The 17754-nt window shown below is 50.0% G+C and overlaps 1 protein-coding gene across 3 annotated transcripts in view; it reads right to left on the bottom strand.

Annotated features, from left to right (window-relative positions):
* frmd8 (FERM domain containing 8) overlaps positions 1-13879 on the bottom strand; it is a 44365-nt gene extending 30486 nt beyond the window's left edge. Inside the window, exons 1-3 of one of the 3 annotated variants that reach the window (XM_070868180.1) lie at positions 13743-13863; positions 6513-6594; positions 1513-1680 (exon numbers count right to left, since the gene is read on the bottom strand). In XM_070868180.1, coding sequence (XP_070724281.1) covers positions 1513-1680; positions 6513-6594 — 250 coding nt within the window. In that variant the 5' untranslated portion in view covers positions 13743-13863. Of the gene's footprint in view, positions 1-1512; positions 1681-6512; positions 6595-13468; positions 13542-13742 lie in introns of those variants that run through there. The other 2 variants (XM_070868181.1, XM_070868182.1) reach the window with 2 other exon arrangements.
* Between the last annotated feature and the right edge of the window lie 3875 nt (positions 13880-17754).

The raw sequence follows: 17754 nt of genomic DNA, 5'->3' as shown, positions 1-17754 counted from the left end.
GAGTCAAATCTAGGGGTAACAACGGCATGGATGATGGTATCAGCAGATGAGCTGGGGCAGGGGTAGGGGAGGAGTTGAGCAATGTCACGGAGGTAGGCAGTCTTGGTGATGGAGGGGTTATGTGGTTGGAAGCTCATCTCGGGGTCAAAGACAGCCCAAAATTAATTCTATCCCGTCCAGCCAGCTGACAGAGGAGACCTCCCTCCCATCACACTGGATTCAACTTGAAGCCAGCTGGCAAAAGTCTAACTGACTGCAACACACAATCCCCAGTACTTCACACTGCAAGCGTTTACCCCATGTATCTTGTTAAAATCACCTCCAGCACCTTTTATGGTGAATGTGTTTATTACTCCACAAATGGAGACACCTCACCACCCAATCAGTGTGAGCCGTGACTCAGTGGGTAGCACTTCCACCTCCGAGTCAGAAGGTTGTGGGTTCAAGTCACATTCCAGGGACTTGAGCACATAAATCTAGGCTGACACTCCAGCACAGTACCGAGGGAGCACCGCACTGTCGGAGGGGCAGTACTGAGGGAGTGCCGCACTGTCGGAGAGGCCACCTTTAAGATGAGACGTTAAACTGAAGCCCCTTCTGCTCTCTCAAGTGGGCATAAAAGATCCCATGGCACTATTTCGAAGAAGAGCAGGGGAGTTCTCCCCGGTGTCCTGGGGCCAATATTTATCCCTCAATCAACATAACAAAAAAAAAATGATCTGCTCATTATCACATTGCTGTTTGTGAGAGCTTGCTGTGCACAAATTGGCCGCCGCATTTCCCACATTACATAAGAACGTAAGAAATAGGAGCAGAAGGCTATACGGCCCCTCAAGCCTGCTCCGCCATTTAATACGATCATAGCTGATCTGATCATGGACTCAGGTCCACTCCCCATAACCCCTTACTCCCTTATCATTCAAGAAACTGTCTATTTCTGTCTTAAATTTATTCAATGTCCCAGCTTCCACAGCTCTGAGGCAACGAATTCCACAGATCCACAACCCTCAAAGAAATTTCTCCTCATCTCAGTTTTAAATGGGCGGCCCCTTATTCTAAGATCATGCCCTCTAGTTCTCGTCTCCCAAATCAGTGGAAACATCCTCTCTGCATCCACCTTGTCAAGCCCCCTCATAATCTTATACGTTTCGATATCATCTCTCATTCTTCTGAATTCCAATGAGCAGAGGCCCAACCTACTCAACCTGTCCTTTTGCAGATTGTGTGCGTCCTCCTCATGCATTGCTTTTCCTCCCATCTTTGTATCATCGGCAAACTTGGCTACGTTACACTCAGTCCCTTCTTCCAAGTCGTTAATATAGATTGCAAATAGTTGGGGTCCCAGCACTGATCCCTGCGGCACCCCACTGGTTACAACAATGACTATGCTCCAAAAGTACTTCATTGGCTGTAAAGCGCTTTGAGACGTCTGGTGGCCATGAAAGGCGCTATATGAATGCAAGTCTTTCTTTCCTTCGATCTACAGGGCCGGTGAAGACCGCACAGACTCACCTAAGAATGGCGACACGAGCCAGAATGAGAAAACCTCTTGAGCCTGATCAGGCAACTGCAGCGTTTCCCGGACCGATCTGCCAAGCTCTCCTGCCGTGAGGGACGTCAGATTCTCCAAGGAGAGCTGGATGACCGAATCGTTCACTAGGTAAACCAGTACCTCAGAGTCTGGGAAAAGCAGAGGGTGGGAGGGGGGGGGGGGGAATAAATTAACCAAAAGGACAGAATCATTTTGTTCAGAAACAAACGGCCACACACTTAAAAATGCTGCGGGAATTTGGACTCAATCTTAAATGTGCTCAGACCCGTGCAGAAGGGGGAACGCTCGTTTGCAATTTTCTGAGTTCACTTGCTGCTCATAAAATGATGCTAATGGAATGATCCCTTCCTCCCCACTGTCCCATCTATTGCATCCTACCTGCTGTATTTAAATCGCTGGAGAAATACCACCAACAATGTCTCCGCAAGATCCTGCAAATCCCCTGGGAGGACAGACGCACCAACGTTAGCGTCCTCGACCAGGCCAACATCGAAGCACTGACCACACTCGACCAGCTCCACTGGGCAGGGCCACATCGTCCGCACGCCCGACACGAGACTCCCAAAGCAAGCGCTCTACTTGGAACTCCTATACGGCGAGCCCCAGGTGGGCAGAGGAAACGTTTCAAGGACACCCTCAAAGCCTCCCTGATGAAGTGCAACATCCCCACCAGCACCTGGGAGTCCCTGGCCCAAGACGGCCCTAAATGGAGGAGGAGCATCCGGGAGGGCGTTGAGTACCTCGAGTCTCATCGCCGAGAGCATGTAGAAAGCAAGCGCAGGCAGCAGAAGGAACGTCCCATCCACCCTTTCCTTCAACCACTGTCTGTCCCACCTGACAGAGACTGTGGCTCTCGTATTGGACTGTTCAGTCACCTGAGAGCTCACTTTTAGAGTGCAAGCAAGTCGTCCTCGATTTCGAGGAACTGCCGACAATGATGATGGTACCTCGGCTTAAGTGACCAGGCTGTTCAAAGAATGACACCGCACAGGAGGAGGCCATTCGGCCCATCGAGTCTGCGCCGGCTCTTTCGAAGAGCAATCCAGTTAGTCCCGCTCCTCCGCTCTTTCCCCGTATCCTTGTAATTTTTTTCTCCATCAAGTATTTATCTAATTCCCTTTTGAAAGCTACCATTGAACCTGCATCCACCACTCTATCAGGCAGTGATATTCAACTTGGAAGGGCAACACAGCCAAACCTCGATCCTGCCCCCACCATCCCCCTCCACCCCCCCGGGCCCCACACACACTTTTCAGCAGCAGTCACTGGATAGCAAGCGAGGGAGAGTGTGGAAACACTGGTTAATATCCTTCTACCTCGCTCACGAACACACAAGGCAACAGTCGTCCCGACTGAATTCTGGCTGGGACAGAGATCCTCTCTTGCAGAAGGTAGGTACTGCAAGCAATTCAGGGCCAGTGATCTCCCGGATTATTGCGACCCGCCTAGATGGGTTGGAGAGGAATTTCCCAGATTGCCCCTGTCCCAAAATTGGCCTGGGTTTGTTGTGTGTTTTTGCCTCTCCCAGAAACATGGTTTCGGGTGGGGTGGAGAGTGTATATATTTGTGATAGACAAAGTATTGCAATTGTGGGGGACAGGCTGGATGGATCAGAGGATCTTTACCTGTCCGTATGTCAGATGAAGGCGTTCTGTTTTGTCCTTGTACAAGACCTTAGTCAGGCCGCACTTGGAAAACCGTGCCCAGTTTTGGTCTCCTCACATGGTGGGTGATATTGAGAGTCTAGAAATGTGCAGAAGAGGGTCACTAGACTAATTCCAAGTCTAAAGGAGTTGGAACTCGCTATCTTAGGGATGCCTGGGAAATGCTAAGCCTTTGTATTTAAAATTGTAATGTCATGGGTTTATTGCTAGGTCTTCACTGGCATCAATGTCTTAAATTGTACTTGTGTTTAGAGTGAACTAGTAGTGGAGCACACTGGAGTCTGAGTGTGTTGTACCATTGAGTCCATTATTAAGGAAGCAGTAGCGGGACATTTGGTAAAGCATGATTCAATCAAGCAGTCAGCATGATTTTATGAAAGGAAAATCGGGTTTAACAAATTTGCTGGAGTTCTTTGAGGATGTAACGAGGGGGAACCAGTGGATGTGGTGGATTTGGATTCCAGAAGGCATTCGATAAGGCGCCACATCAAAGGTTACAGCACAAGATAAAAGCTCACTGGGTCGGAGGCAATATATTAGCATGGATAGAGGAAAACAGAGTCGGGATAATGGGTCATTTTCCGGTTGGCAAACAGTGACTAGTGGGGTGCTGCAGGGATCGGTGCTGGGTCCTCAACTGTTTACAATCTATATTAATGTCTTGAATGAAGGGACCGAGTTATTGCAAAGGGGATGGAGTATAAAAGCAGGGAAGTCTTGCTACAGCTATATAAGGTATTGGTGAGGCCACACCTGGAATACTGCGTGCAGTTTTGGTTTCCATATTTACAAAAGGATATATTTGCTTTGGAAGCAGTTCAGAGAAGGTTCACTAGGTTGATTTTGGGGATGAGGGGGTTGACTTATGAGGAAAGGTTGAGTAGGTTGGGCCTCTACTCATTGGAATTCAGAAGAATGAGAGGTGATCTTATCGAAACGTATAAGATTATGAGGGGGCTTGACAAGGTGGATTCAGAGAGGATGTTCCACTGATGGGGGAAGACTAAAACTAGGGGGTATGATCTTAGAATAAGGGGCCGCCCATTTAAAACAGATGAGGAGAAATTTCTTCTCTCAGAGGGTTGTTAATCTGTGGAATTCACTGCCTCAGAGAGCTGTGGAAGCTGGGACATTGAATAAATTTAAGACAGAAACAGAGAGTTTCATAAACAAAAAGGGGATAAGGGGTTATGGGGGGCAGGCAGGGAAGTGGAGCTGAGTGTGGAAGAAAGAATCTATGAATCTATGGCTTATGGTAAAGGGAAGGCTTAAATTCTGTTTTTGCTATATTTGAAGAAATAATAGGACTAGAACAACACCCACACTTTTTAGCCTTGAAACTTAGAAATGTAATTAAATGACTATCCGGTATTAAAAGGGAGTCTCCTGATATTCTGCTTATCAGACTGTGAACAGGGAGAAACTATGCCAGGACAGATAGAGTGTGTGCCTCCCGAGACGACCTTTGTACTCACGGAACTAATGAATAAGATTCCTTTTCTATTTCTGTATTCTATTTCTGTATAAAGGTAGGGACAATTTGCTTGTACAGGAGAGTTTTCTGCCTTGGTACGGTCCAAGCAGGCTCTCCGAGATATCTCGCTTTTTAAAATAAAATTCTCTCGAAGCACGACTCTGAAAGCCTCCGCCTGAGTTAATTTAACTTAGAAATTTCCTCGACACTGAGTCCATGATCAGATCAGCCATGATCTTATTAAATGGCGGAGCAGGCTCGAGGGGCCCTATGGCCTACTCCTGCTTCTATTTCTTATGTTCTTAGAGCAGTGTAGACTATGGGGGAATATGACTGAGGTTTATAAGATAATGAAGGGAATAGACAGTGTTCCAGTTGAGTTTATTTCAATTAAATAAGTTAGGCAGGGCCATGGGGCACAAATTTAAGTTGTATAAGGTTACATCTAGGTTAGATGTCAGGAGGTAGTTCTTTTCCAGAGAACAGTAGACCTCTGGAACAAGTTGGCGTTTCATGTGGTGGATGCAGACTCGCTGAATTCCTTCAAGCGAAAGCTGGATTTGTTTCTGGCTGCGGAGGCGATCGCCTCTTACAGAAGGTAGGTACTGCAGGGAATTCAGGGCCAGAGGGATCTCCTGGACTAGTTTTGATGGGTCGGAGAGGAATGTCCCAGATTTTTTTCCCCCCAAATTGGCCTGGGTCTTGTTTATAATAAAAACTTAGAATGCTGGAAATCTCGGGTCAGGCAGCATGTGTGGAGAGAAAGCAGAGTTAATGTTTCGGGTCGATGACCCTTCATCGACCCGAAATGTTAACTCTGTTTCTCTCTCTACAGATGCTGCCAGACCCGCTGAGATTTCCAGCATTCTGTGTTTTTATTTCAGATTCCAGCATCCGCAGTATTTTGCTTTTAGGTTTTGTTTAAATCTGGTTCTTTTGCCTCTCCCAGGAGCTCACATGGTTTCTAGTGGGGTGGAGAGTGTATATATTGGTGATAGACAAGGTATTGCAATTTTGGGGTCAGGCTGGATGGACCAGAGGGTCTTTACCTGTCCGTCATTGTTTGTATGTTGGATGAAGGCTGCTAGCTCAGAGCAGACTGAAGGGTGCACGTGCTGACCCCCGGAGGTCAGACACAGGCTACCTTCACCGACTGAGACAACAGGGGAGCTAGAACCCACATTATTTTCACACTGGACACTGGCCCGGAAATTGGCACGGTCCCGGCCTGCAATACCAGCAGCAGGCCAGGGCCATTAGAGGGAGCAACGTACGGCAGTATGCACTGCAGGGAGCAGCGCGTGCTGCTGCAGGAGGGCGACGGCTGACTGCAGTGCGGGCAGGTACAGCAGGAACGGCGAGGTCAGGGGCGAAGGAGCAGCGAGAGTCCGTAGAGGGATGTGATCGGGGCCTAGAAGAGGCGAGGGGCCCAGGGGCAGCACGGGCCCAGCCCACACTGCGATATGTGCGCGCACTGGGTCAGTGCAGCAGAGCTGGTCTCCAGTCTACTTGGTTATCCGTGTCACCGGACCAAGACCTAGCTCTGTCAAGCCCTTGTGGTGGCTGGTGTGCAACGGCCACCCCATGTTAAAAAAATCCATGCACAGGCATCTTCCACCCTTCAGGATGTAGTTCGGGATCTGGAATATTAGGTCCTTCATTGAAACGCCTGTGTACTCAGCCCTTTTCGGCGTGGAAGCAAGTCATCCTCGCTTCAAGGGACTGCCTATGATGATACTTTCAACAACAGGCCCCTCCCCGCGCTCCAGCACACACATGTCCAACAGAAACTGGTTTTGGGAGAAGCGCGGCAGAAACTCACGCCGAGCCACGGACGAGGACACACTCCCCCGCTGAGAGCCTCCAGACGATTCCAACACGTTTCTCGTCTCGCTGGGATCCATCTGAAAACAGAGAGGAAGCCACTTTCAGAAACATGCTTGCATCAAAAGTAGGGGTTTCAATACCGCTCTAGCAATCCAATTAGCTCCTACCGCTCTAGCAATCCAATTAGCTCCAGTTACTGCCGGAAGCGAACTGCTTTGGATTCCTTGCAGACAGGGAACATTTTAAACTTGGTTCTCTCACAAAAGCGATGCAATTTATTACAGAGTCCAGGAGCTAGTTCCCTTCATTCGATGGTTTCCATCATTCTTACTGTTTCACGTGCCTGAACCGTACCTGTCTATAAAGGAACTGGGGTACAAAGCTTATCCCTTTTCTTGCATTCCAAAAAAATATATTGCTCCCCCATCTTCCTGCAAGGAGATGCCTGGCCTCCATTTACCACTGTATCACAATCAGTGTTAATTCTCTGGTCTTGTTACTTCCTAACAAAAGCCACTCTTTTCAGGAGTGCAAGCCAGCTGGCCGTGGTACCCTCTACCTATAGCCTGTCTTGAGCCACGTCACCTGCCAGCATGTCTACAATAAACAAGGGGAAACCTGATGATCTTGCAGAGTCGCCTTCCCAAGATCTCCAGCAGACCCCAGTATGAAACCGTACGTCTTAAGCGCAATGTTCAAGCTCACCACCATGTCACAGAAAGACTTGCATTTATATAGCACCCTTCACGACCACTAGATGTCTCAAAGCGCTTCAAAGCTAATGAAATACTTTTTTGGAGTACAGTCACTGTTGTAATGTGGGAAACGCCAATTTGCATACAGCAAGCTCCCACACACAACAATGTGATAATGACCCAGATCATCTGCTTTTGTTATGTTGATTGAGGGATAAATATTGGCCCCAGGATATCGGGGAGAACTCCTTCGAAATAGTACCGTAGGACACGGTGCGTCCACCTGAGGGGGCAGATGGGTCCTCGGTTTAACATCTCATCCAAAAGACGGCCCCTCCGAAGGTGCAGCGCTCCCTCAGTACCGCCCCTCCGACACTCCCTCAGTACCGCCCCTCCGACACTCCCTCAGTACCGCCCCTCCGACACTCCCTCAGTACCGCCCCTCCGACACTCCCTCAGTACCGCCCCTCCGACACTCCCTCAGTACCGCCCCTCCGACACTCCCTCAGTACTGCACTGGAGTGTCAGCCGAGATTTTTGTGCTCATGTGCCTGGAGTAGGACTTGAACCCACAACGTTCTGACTCAAAGACGGATGCGCTACCCAGAGTCGCAGATGACAGGGTAGGGAGGGAACAAACACGAGGGAAACCAGAACGCAAAACCTCACATATCAGGACTCCGGCCTTTGAAGAGAGATAACCAGAGAGTAGATTCAAAACAGATGATCTGGTCATCATCACATTGCTGTGTGTGGGAGCTTGCTGTGCGCAAATTGGCTGCCGCGTTTCCCACATTACAACAGTGACTACACTTCAAAGTGCACTTCATTGGCTGTAAAGCGCTCTGGGACGTCCTGAGGTGGTGAATGACGCTGTGGAAATGCAAGACTTTCTTTCAAATAAAATACGTTTAATCTTTAGGCTCCGGGGAAGTGCAACACTGAAAGAACGATGCCAAAGTGGCTTATATGCGTTGTAGTCTCCAGGCAGGCAGAATAAGGGACTGCCCATTTAAAACTGAGATGAGGAGGAATTTCTTCACTCAGAGGCTTGTAAATCTGTGGAATTCTCTGCCACAGAGAGCTGTGGAGGCTGGGTCACTGAATAAATTTAAGGCGGAGATACAGATTTTTGAGCGATAAGGGAGTAAAGGGTTATGGGGAGTGGGCGGGGAAGTGGAGCTGAATCCATGATCATATTAGCCACAATCTTATTAAAGGGCGAAGCAGGCTCAGGGCCCGTATGGCCTACTCCTGTTCCTGTTTATGTTCTTATAGAAACATAGAAAATAGGAGCAGTAGTGGCCATTCGGCCCTTCTAGTCTGCACCGCCATTCAATATGATCATGGCTGATCCTCTATCTCAACAATATAGTCCCGCTTTTTCCCCCATACCCCTTGATGCCTTTTGTGTCTAGAAATCTGTATCTCCCTCTTAAATATATTCAGTGACTTGGCCTCCACAGCCTTCTGTGGTAGAGAGTTCCACAGGTTCACCACCCTCTGAATGAAAACATTTCTCCTCATCTCGGTCCTAAATTTCCTAGCCCGTATCCCGAGACTGTGACGCCTTGTTCTAGACTCCCCAGCCCAAGGGAAACATCCTCCCCGCATCCAGTCTGTCCAACAGTGACTACACTCCAAAAGTGCTTTGAGACGTCCGGTGGTCGCGAAAGGCGCTATATAAATGCAAGTTTTTCTTGTAGACACCTCAAGTCGCTGGAGAAATACCACCAACGATGTCTCCGCAAGATCCTACAAATTCCCTGGGAGGACAGACGCACCAACATCAGCGTCCTCATTCAGGCTAAAATCCCCAGCATTGAAGCACTGACCACACTCGACCAGCTCTGCTGGTCGGGCCACATTGTCCACATGCCAGATACGAGACTCCCAAAGCAAGCGTTCTACTCGGAACTCCTTCATGGCAAACGAGCCAAAGGTGGGCAGAGGAAACGTTACAGGGACACCCTCAAAGCCTCCCTGATAAAGTGCAACATCCCCACCGACACCTGGAAGTCCCTGGCCAAAGACCAGTCCGCCCTAAGTGGAGGAAGTGCATCCGGGATGGCGCTGAGCACCTCGAGTCTCAACGCCGAGAGCATGCAGAGACCAAGCGCAGGCAGCGGAAGGAGCGTGCGGCAAACCTGTCCCACCCTCCCCTTCCCTCAACCACTGTCTGTCCCACCTGTGACAGGGACTGTGGTTCCCGTATTGGACTGTTCAGCCACCTGAGAACTCACTTTTAGAGTGGAAGCAAGTCATCCTCGATTCCGAGGGACAGCCTATGATGACACTTGTCATCATGCTCACATCGCCAGCCATACTGGTGCAGCTCAAGCACATTTAGTGACTAAACAGGGAAAGGTTGCCAGCACCACTCTGATCGCACACAACTGTTAACTCCGTCTACCTAAAGTTTCGGTTGCTCAAGCGCTTTCGATTGCCGATATGTAGCTCTCGTGCGTCGCTCCAGAAAAGCAAGGGCAGCTGAAGATTTTACTTCAACTTTTTACTGACAAACGCATCAAAATTGAACATGTGAAATGGGGGGGAGGGGGGGAGTTTGCGCCATTAACAGTTAACTCCACGTTCCGGAACTTACTTGGAACGCTTTGTTAAAAGCCGGAAAATCCGTGACAGACTGGCAGATCAGCACTCTTCCAGGCAAGGGTGAATCAGAGTGAGTAAGCCATCGACAACAAAACCACATGAATCCTCACAACCCTGGAGCACTGGCAGAGAACCATAAACAGCTGATACACATTACATGTGCAATCGCAAAAGAATTGGGGTTGATTTGAAAACCTCGTTTAAACACACGAAGGTAAAATAAAGCCAGCAAAAGCTGCAATCACACACAAGCAGAAGGCGGCCATTCGGCCCCTCGAGCCTGCTCCGCCATTCAATTGAGATCACGGCAGATCTTCGACCTCAACTCCACTTTTCTGCCCGATCCCCCAATCCCTTGATTCCCCTCGACTCCAAAGATGTGTCCTGAATATACTCAATGACTGAGCATCCACAGCCCTCTGGGTCAGAGAATTCCAAAGATTCACCACCCTCTGAGTGAAGAAATTCATCCTCATCTCAATCCTAAATTGCTGACTACTTATCCCGAGACTGTACCCCCCCCCCCCCCCCCCCATAGACTCTCGAGCCCGGGGAAACAATCCAACAATCCCGGGATGACAGGACTGACATATGAAGAAAGATGGGATCGACTCAGCTTATATTCACTGGAATTTAGAAGAATGAGAGGGGATCTCATAGAAACATATCAAATTCTGACGGGATTGGACAGGTTAGATGCAGGAAGAATGTTCCTGATGTTGGGGAAGTCCAGAACCAGGGCACACAGTCTAAGGATAAGGGGCAAGCCAATTAGGACCGAGATGAGGAGAAACTTCTTCACTCAGAGTTCTGAGCATGTGGAATTCTCTACCACACAAAGTTGTTGAGGCCAGTTCATTAGATATATTCAAAAGGGAGCTAGATGTGGCCCTTATGGCTAAAGGGATCAAGGGGTATGGCGAAGAAGCAGGAATGGGGTACTGAAGTTGCATGATCAGCCATGATCATATTGAATGGTGGTGCAGGCTCGAAGGGCCGAATGGCCTACTCCTGCACCTATTTTTAACATCTACCCTGTCAATCCCCCTCAGAATCTTTTATGCTTCAATGAGATCACCTCTCATTCTTCTAAACTCGAGAATAAAGGCCCAATCTGCTTAATCTCTCGTCATAGGTCAGCCCTCTCATCCCAGGAATGAATTCCCTGCCTGTGTCAGCCGTGACTCAGTGGGCAGTACACTCTGAGTCAGAAGATTATGGGTTCAAGTCCCACTCTTGGAACTTGAACAAATCTCAACTGACACTCCAGTGCAGTGCTGACGGGAGCGCCGCACTGTCGGAGGTGCCGTCTTTCGGATGAAACGTTAAACCGAGGCCCCGTTTGCTCTCTCTCAGGTGGACGCAAAAGATCCCATGGCCACTCTTTCGAAGAAGAGCAGGGGAGTTCTCCCCGCTGACCTGCGCCCAATATTTATCCCTCAAGCAACATCACTAAAAACAGATGATCTGGGTCATTATGCAAGTCTTTATTTTTCTATTTAGAGAAAAATCTCACACTCTCGCTTCATTTTTCGTGGTCAGACTTACTGACTCAGGAACCACTCAAAATAATTAAATGAAAAGCAAAATGCTGGAACAATAAAAACACAGCAGCTGACTCACGCCCGTCTTCGGAGATAAACAAGGACTTTTCATAGAAAAAGGGGAAGAGAGATAAAAACACACAAGAGGAAGTAAGATTGAACGATTTCACTCAGTAAATGACCAGAGCGTACAATAAACAAACACGAGAATAGCTAAGGCAGTGGGAGGATTAAGGGGGAAAAAAAATCACGAAAGGAGGACAGATGTAAAACATAGGAATTAGGTTTGATATTAAAACTGAAGATGCTAAAATCTAAAAGACAAACAGGAAAAGAGTTTGCAGCATTTTTGTTTGAAATGAAAACAGGTGGTGCTCTGGTCACTCTGCATTTTTCTTTAAAAAATTAACAAGCAATATACTGAACCAGGTCTGTCAGCATCTGTGGAGAGAGCAGTGTAGCAAGAGTCCACTGACCTGAAAAGAATCAGAATGGTTTCAGCACAGGCCATTCGGCCCATCAAGCCCGTGCCAGCTCTCTGCAAGAGCACCTCAGCCAGCCCGTCCCACTCCCCCCCACCCTTACCCTGTAGCCCTTCAAATATTTTCCTTCAGATACTTATCCAATTCCCTTTTGAAAGCCATAATTGAGTCTGCCTCCACCGCCCTCTCAGGCAGCGCATTCCAGATCCCAACCACTCGCTGCGTAAAAACGTTTTTTCTCGTGTCGCCTTTGGTTCTTCTGCCAATCGCCTTAAACCTGTGTCCCTCTGGTTCTCCACCCTTCCACCAATGGGAACAGTTTCTCTCTCTCTCTACTCTGTCCAGACCCCTCATGATTTTGAACACCTCGATCAAGTCTCTTCTCAACCTTCTCTGCTCCAAGGCGAACAACCCCAGCTTCTCCAGTCTATCCACATCACTGAAGTCCCTCATCCCTGGAACCATTCTCGTCAATCTCTTCCACACCCTCTCCAAGGACGTGACATCCTTCCTCAAAGTGCGGTGCCCAGAACTGGACACACTAGTCCAGTTGACGTCGGTCCATAGGAACAGGAGGCCATTGAGCCCCTCGAGCTTGCTCCGCCACGCGATAAGATCACGGCTGATCTGCGACCTGACTCCATCTACCCGCTTGTGGCCCATATCCCTTAATAACTTTGGTCAACAAAAACCGCAGATTTAAAATTGACCCTGTACCAATTGCCGTTTGCGGAAGCGAGTTCCAAACGTCTACCACCCTGTGTGTGTGTGTGTGTGTGTGTGTGTAGAAATGTTTCCTAATTTCACTCCTGAAAAGGTCTGGCTCTAATTTTTAGACTTTGCCCCCTCTAGTCCTAGACTCCCCAACCAGTGGGAACAGTGTCTCTCTATCTCCCCCATCTGTTCCCCTTAATATCCTGAAAACTTCGATCAGACCGCCCCTTAAACCTTCGAAATTCCAGGGAACACAACCCGAGTTTGTGTGTAATCTCTCCTCGTAACTTAACCCCTAGAGTCCGGGGTAACATCCTGGTAAAACCTGAAGAAAGACTTGCATTTCTATAGCGCCTTTCACCACCACCGGACATCCCAAAGCGCTTTACAGCCAATGAAGTACTTTTGAAGTGCAGTCGCTGTTGTAATGTGGGAAACGCGGCAGCCAATTTGCGCACAGCAAGCTCCCACACACAGCAATGTGATAATGACCAGTTAATCTGTTTTACTGATGTTGGTCAAGGGATAAATATTGGTCCCAGGACACTGGGGAGAACTCCCCCTGCTCTTCTTCCAATAGTGGCCCCGGGATCTTTTACATCCACCTGAGAGGCAGGAGCCTCAGTTTAACGTCTCATGGAAAGATGACACCTCCGACAGTGCGGCGCTCCCTCAGTACCGCCCCTCCGACAGTGCGGCGCTCCCTCAGTACTGCCCCACCGACAGTGCGGCGCTCCCTCAGTACCGCCCCTCCGACAGTGCGGCGCTCCCTCAGTACCGCCCCTCCGACAGTGCGGCGCTCTCTCAGTACCGCCCCTCCGACAGTGCGGCGCTCCCTCAGTACCGCCCCTCCGACAGTGCGGCGCTCCCTCAGTACTGTCCCTCCGACAGTGCGGCACTCACTCAGTACTGCCCCTCCGACAGTGCGGCGCTCCCTCAGTACTGTCCCTTCGACAGTGCGGCGCTCCCTCAGTACTGTCCCTCCGACAGTGCGGCGCTCCCTCAGTACTGCCCCTCCGACAGTGCGGCGCTCCCTCAGTACTGTCCCTCCGACAGTGCGGCACTCCCTCAGTACTGCCCCTCCGACAGTGGCGCGGGGGGGGGGGGGGAGTGCCCGGTGTTTTCCCCTCCCCCAAAGCCCGAGCACCGCCGGCCTCACACCTTCCCCGATACTCACGGTGCGGTCCCGGGCCCCAGTCCCCGCTCCTTCCCCTCCGGCGGCGGCCGCGACACTCCCGGGCCCGCTGGACAACCGCCTCAGCGCCGCTCCCGCCCACCGGCTGCCGCGCTCATCTGCGCCTGCGCCACGTCGAACCTGCCTCCTCGCCTGAACCGTCCTTTGCTCACTGCGCCTGCGCTACATGTAACCCCGCTGCCTCTCAACCGTCCTTTTGCTCACTGCGCATGCGCCACATGTAACCCCGCCTCCTCTCCAACCGCCCTTTGCTCACTGCGCATGCGCCACATGTAAACCCACCTCCTCTCCAACCGCCCTTTGCTCACTGCGCTTGCGCTACATGTAAACCCTCCCCACCCTCTCAACCGCCCTGCGCTCACTGCGCCGACGCCAGTCTGACCCCGCCCACCCTCTCAACCGCATGTGCGCCTGCGCCTCCACCCGGTGCGCACTGGGAGTTATGGTCTGGGGTTGTGTTGTTTTCCTATTACTTCGCACGCGCATTCTGGCAAGCGGCTCCTCCCAGACCTGCGCATTCAGTCGCCTGGGCCTGGCAGCGGCATGCCGGGAATTGTAGTTCTCATTAGAAGAGCAAGACTTGCATTTTGTCCAGTCACTCAGGTTGTCCCCAAAACGCTTTACAGCCACAGAAATGTTTTTTTTGAAAGAGTATTCACTGTTGTAATGTAGAAAATGTTCCACCTATTCTATTATCCCCTTTCCCCCCTCTCTCACAACACCTCCGTCTCCAGTGATTTCACACGATGAATCGTCTGTCGAGATGAGACGTTGAACCGAGGCCCCGCCTGCTCTCTCGGGTGGGCGTAAAAGACCCCACGGCCACTGTTTGAGAGACGACCAGGGAAGACGCCGGCCGTATTGGAGCATAGGCCTGTATTCACTGGAATTTAGAAGAATGAGAGGGGAATCTCATAGAAATATATAAAATTCTGACGGGATTGGACAGGTTAGATGCAGGAAGAATGTTCCCGAAGAATGGGGAAGCCCAGAACCAGGGGTCACAGTCTAAGGATAAGGGGTAAGCCATTTAGGACCGAGATGAGGAGAAACTTCTTCACTCAGAGAATTGTGGACCTGTGGAATTCCCTACCACAGAAAGTTGTTGGGGCCAGTTCGTTAGATATATTCAAAAGGGAGTTAGATGTGGCCCTTACGGCTAAAGGGATCAAGGGGTATGGAGAGAAAGCAGGAAAGGGGTACTGAAGTTGCATGATCAGCCATGATCATATTGAATGGTGGTGCAGGCTCGAAGGGCCGAATGGCCTACTACTGCACCTATTTTCTAATGTTTTTACGTTATAACATAGAAACATAGAAAGTAGGTGCAGGAGCAGGCCATTCAGCCCTTCGAGCCTGCACCACCGTTCAATAAGATCATGGCTGATCATTGACCGCAATTCCACTTTCCCGCCCGATCACCATACCCCTTGATTCCCCTAGAGTCCAATCTATCTCAGCCTTGAATATACTCACAGACTCAACATCCACAGCCCTGTGGGGCAGAGAATTTCAAAGATTCACCACCCTCTGAGTGAAGAAATTCCTCCTCATCTCTTACTGGGTGTGACTGGACCAGTAATCCAGACGTGAGGTCGATGATCAGCCATGATCTTATTGAATGGCGGAGCAGGCTCGAGGGGCTGAATGGCCCACCCCTGCTCCTATTTCTTATGTTCTTATGTTATAATACAACCACTATGCTCGGGATAGCCCCACCGTCTTCGCTGGTCGTCTCTCAAACAGCGGCCGTGGGGTCTTTTACGTCCACCCGAGAGGGCAGACGGGGCCTCGGTTCAAATCCCACCCCGGCAGCTGTAGGAACTTAAATTCAGTTCATTGAATAAACCTGGACGATAATGGTGATCAGGAATTTAAATTCAGTTCATCTTGGGCAGCACCTCCCAAACCCACAACCTCCACCACCTCGAAGAACAAGGGCAGCAGGCGAATGGGCCTCTGGAATTAAAAAGCTAGAGTCTGTAATGATAACCATGAAAACGCCAGATTGTCGGAAAAACTCACCTGGTTTAGTGGTATCCTTTAAAGGAAGGAAATCTGCTGCCCTTACCCGGTCTGACCGAAATATGACTCCAGACCCACAGCGATGTGGTTGGCTTTTAACGGCCCTCTGAAAATGCCCAGCGAGACCCTCAGTTGTACCAAACCATTACGACAAAGTCAGTACTGTGGGAGCACCTTCACCACAATCACTGCACGAGGGCGGCTCACACCACCTTCTCACGGGCAATTAGGGATGGGCAATAAATGTTGGGCCGTGCCAGCGACGCCCACATCCCGTGTATGAATAAATAATTGTAAAAAAAAAACTCAGCAGAAAGACGCTTTAATTTTTAATCCAGCGTGTGCTGGTCTCACATACTGTGCAGAAGGAACAGCGAGGTATTCGGGTAGTGTGAATCCTGTTCCCACAGCACACAGGTCAGAGGCTGGGTATTCTGCGAGTGTCTCACCTCCTGACTCCCCAAAGTCTTTCCACCATCGACAATGCACAAGTCAGGAGTGTGATGGAACACTCCCCACTTTGCCTGGATGAGTTGCAGCTCCAACAACACTCAAGAAGCTCGACGCCATCCAGGACAAAGCAGCCCGCTTGACCGGCACGTTATCCACCACCTTCAACACTCACTCCCTCCCTCCACCACCGGCGCACCGTGGCTGCAGTGTGCACCATCTACAAGATGCACTGCAGCAACTCGCCAAGGCTTCTTCGGCAGCACTTCCCAAACCCGTAACCTCCACCGCCCAGAAGGACAAGGGCAGCAGGCGCATGGGAACACCATCCAGTAACATAAGCATGTTGCGACCGTACCCTGGTGTGCTAGGTTGACAATTAGACTGATACAGTTAAAGAAAGACTTTTATTTATATAGCGCCTTTCACAATCTCAGGGCGTCTCAAAGCGCTTTACAGCCAATGAAGTACTTTTTGGAGTGTAGTCACTGTTGTAATGTGGGAAACTCGGCAGCCAATTTGTGCACAGCAAGCTCCCACACCCAGCAATGTGACAATAACCAGATAATCTATTTTAGTGATGTGGATTGAGGGATAAATATTGGCCCCAGGACATCGGGGATAACTCCCCTGTACTTCTTCCAATAGTGCCATGGAATCTTTTACGTCCACCTGACAGACCAGACGGGGCCTCGGTTTAATGTCTCATCTGAAAGACGGCCCCTCCGACAGTGCGGCGCTCCCTCAATACCGCCCCTCCGACAGTGCGGCACTCCCTCAGTACAGCCCCTCTGACAGTGCGGCGCTCCCTCAGCACTGCCGCTCCGACAATGCGGTGCTCCCTCAGTACTGCCCCTCCGACAGTGCGGTGCTCCCTCAGTACTGCCCCTTTGACAGTGCAGCACTCCCTCAGTACAGCCCCTCCGACAGTGCGGCGCTCCCTCAGCACTGCCGCTCCGACAGTGCGGTGCTCCCTCAGTACTGCCCCTTTTTTCGAAGTGTGGTCACTGTTGTAATGTAGGAAACATTGACTCTGTTTCTCTCTCCACAGGTGCTGGGTATTTCCAGCATTTTCCGTTTTAATATCATTTTTCAGTGAGATTGGTCGAGGGATAAATATAAATCCAGGACACTGGGGAAAACTCCCCCGCTCGTCGAAATTCTTCTACTCAAACAGATATACCGTCACAGATTATGACCAAGATAAATGGATGGCTCCGATCAGCAAGACTAAAAGCTGTTGATGTCAGAGGATTATTTTTGGAATTTCATTATTGCTTTGCATAAAGAGAGAAACATTGAATAAATGTCTGTAACTTTCTGCAACAGTATGGCAGTAAACCATCACTGTTCCCCTTGTCAGGCTCCATTGTACAAAGCCATCTCCCTTTGTTTTTAGACCAGTGCTGCATTATAACCTCCTGTATGGTTGACAGTCTGCACAGTCCCAGCTGGGACCCCACTGCCCCACATGGGCTGCCCACCCGTGTTGCCAGACTCCAGATGGGACGGGCAGAGC

Source organism: Pristiophorus japonicus, chromosome 27, assembly GCF_044704955.1.
Source record: "Pristiophorus japonicus isolate sPriJap1 chromosome 27, sPriJap1.hap1, whole genome shotgun sequence".
In the NCBI taxonomy this organism is placed as follows: Eukaryota; Metazoa; Chordata; class Chondrichthyes; family Pristiophoridae; genus Pristiophorus; species Pristiophorus japonicus.
Note: the sequence above shows the minus strand (reverse complement) of the source record. Positions and strands in the feature narration are given on the sequence as shown.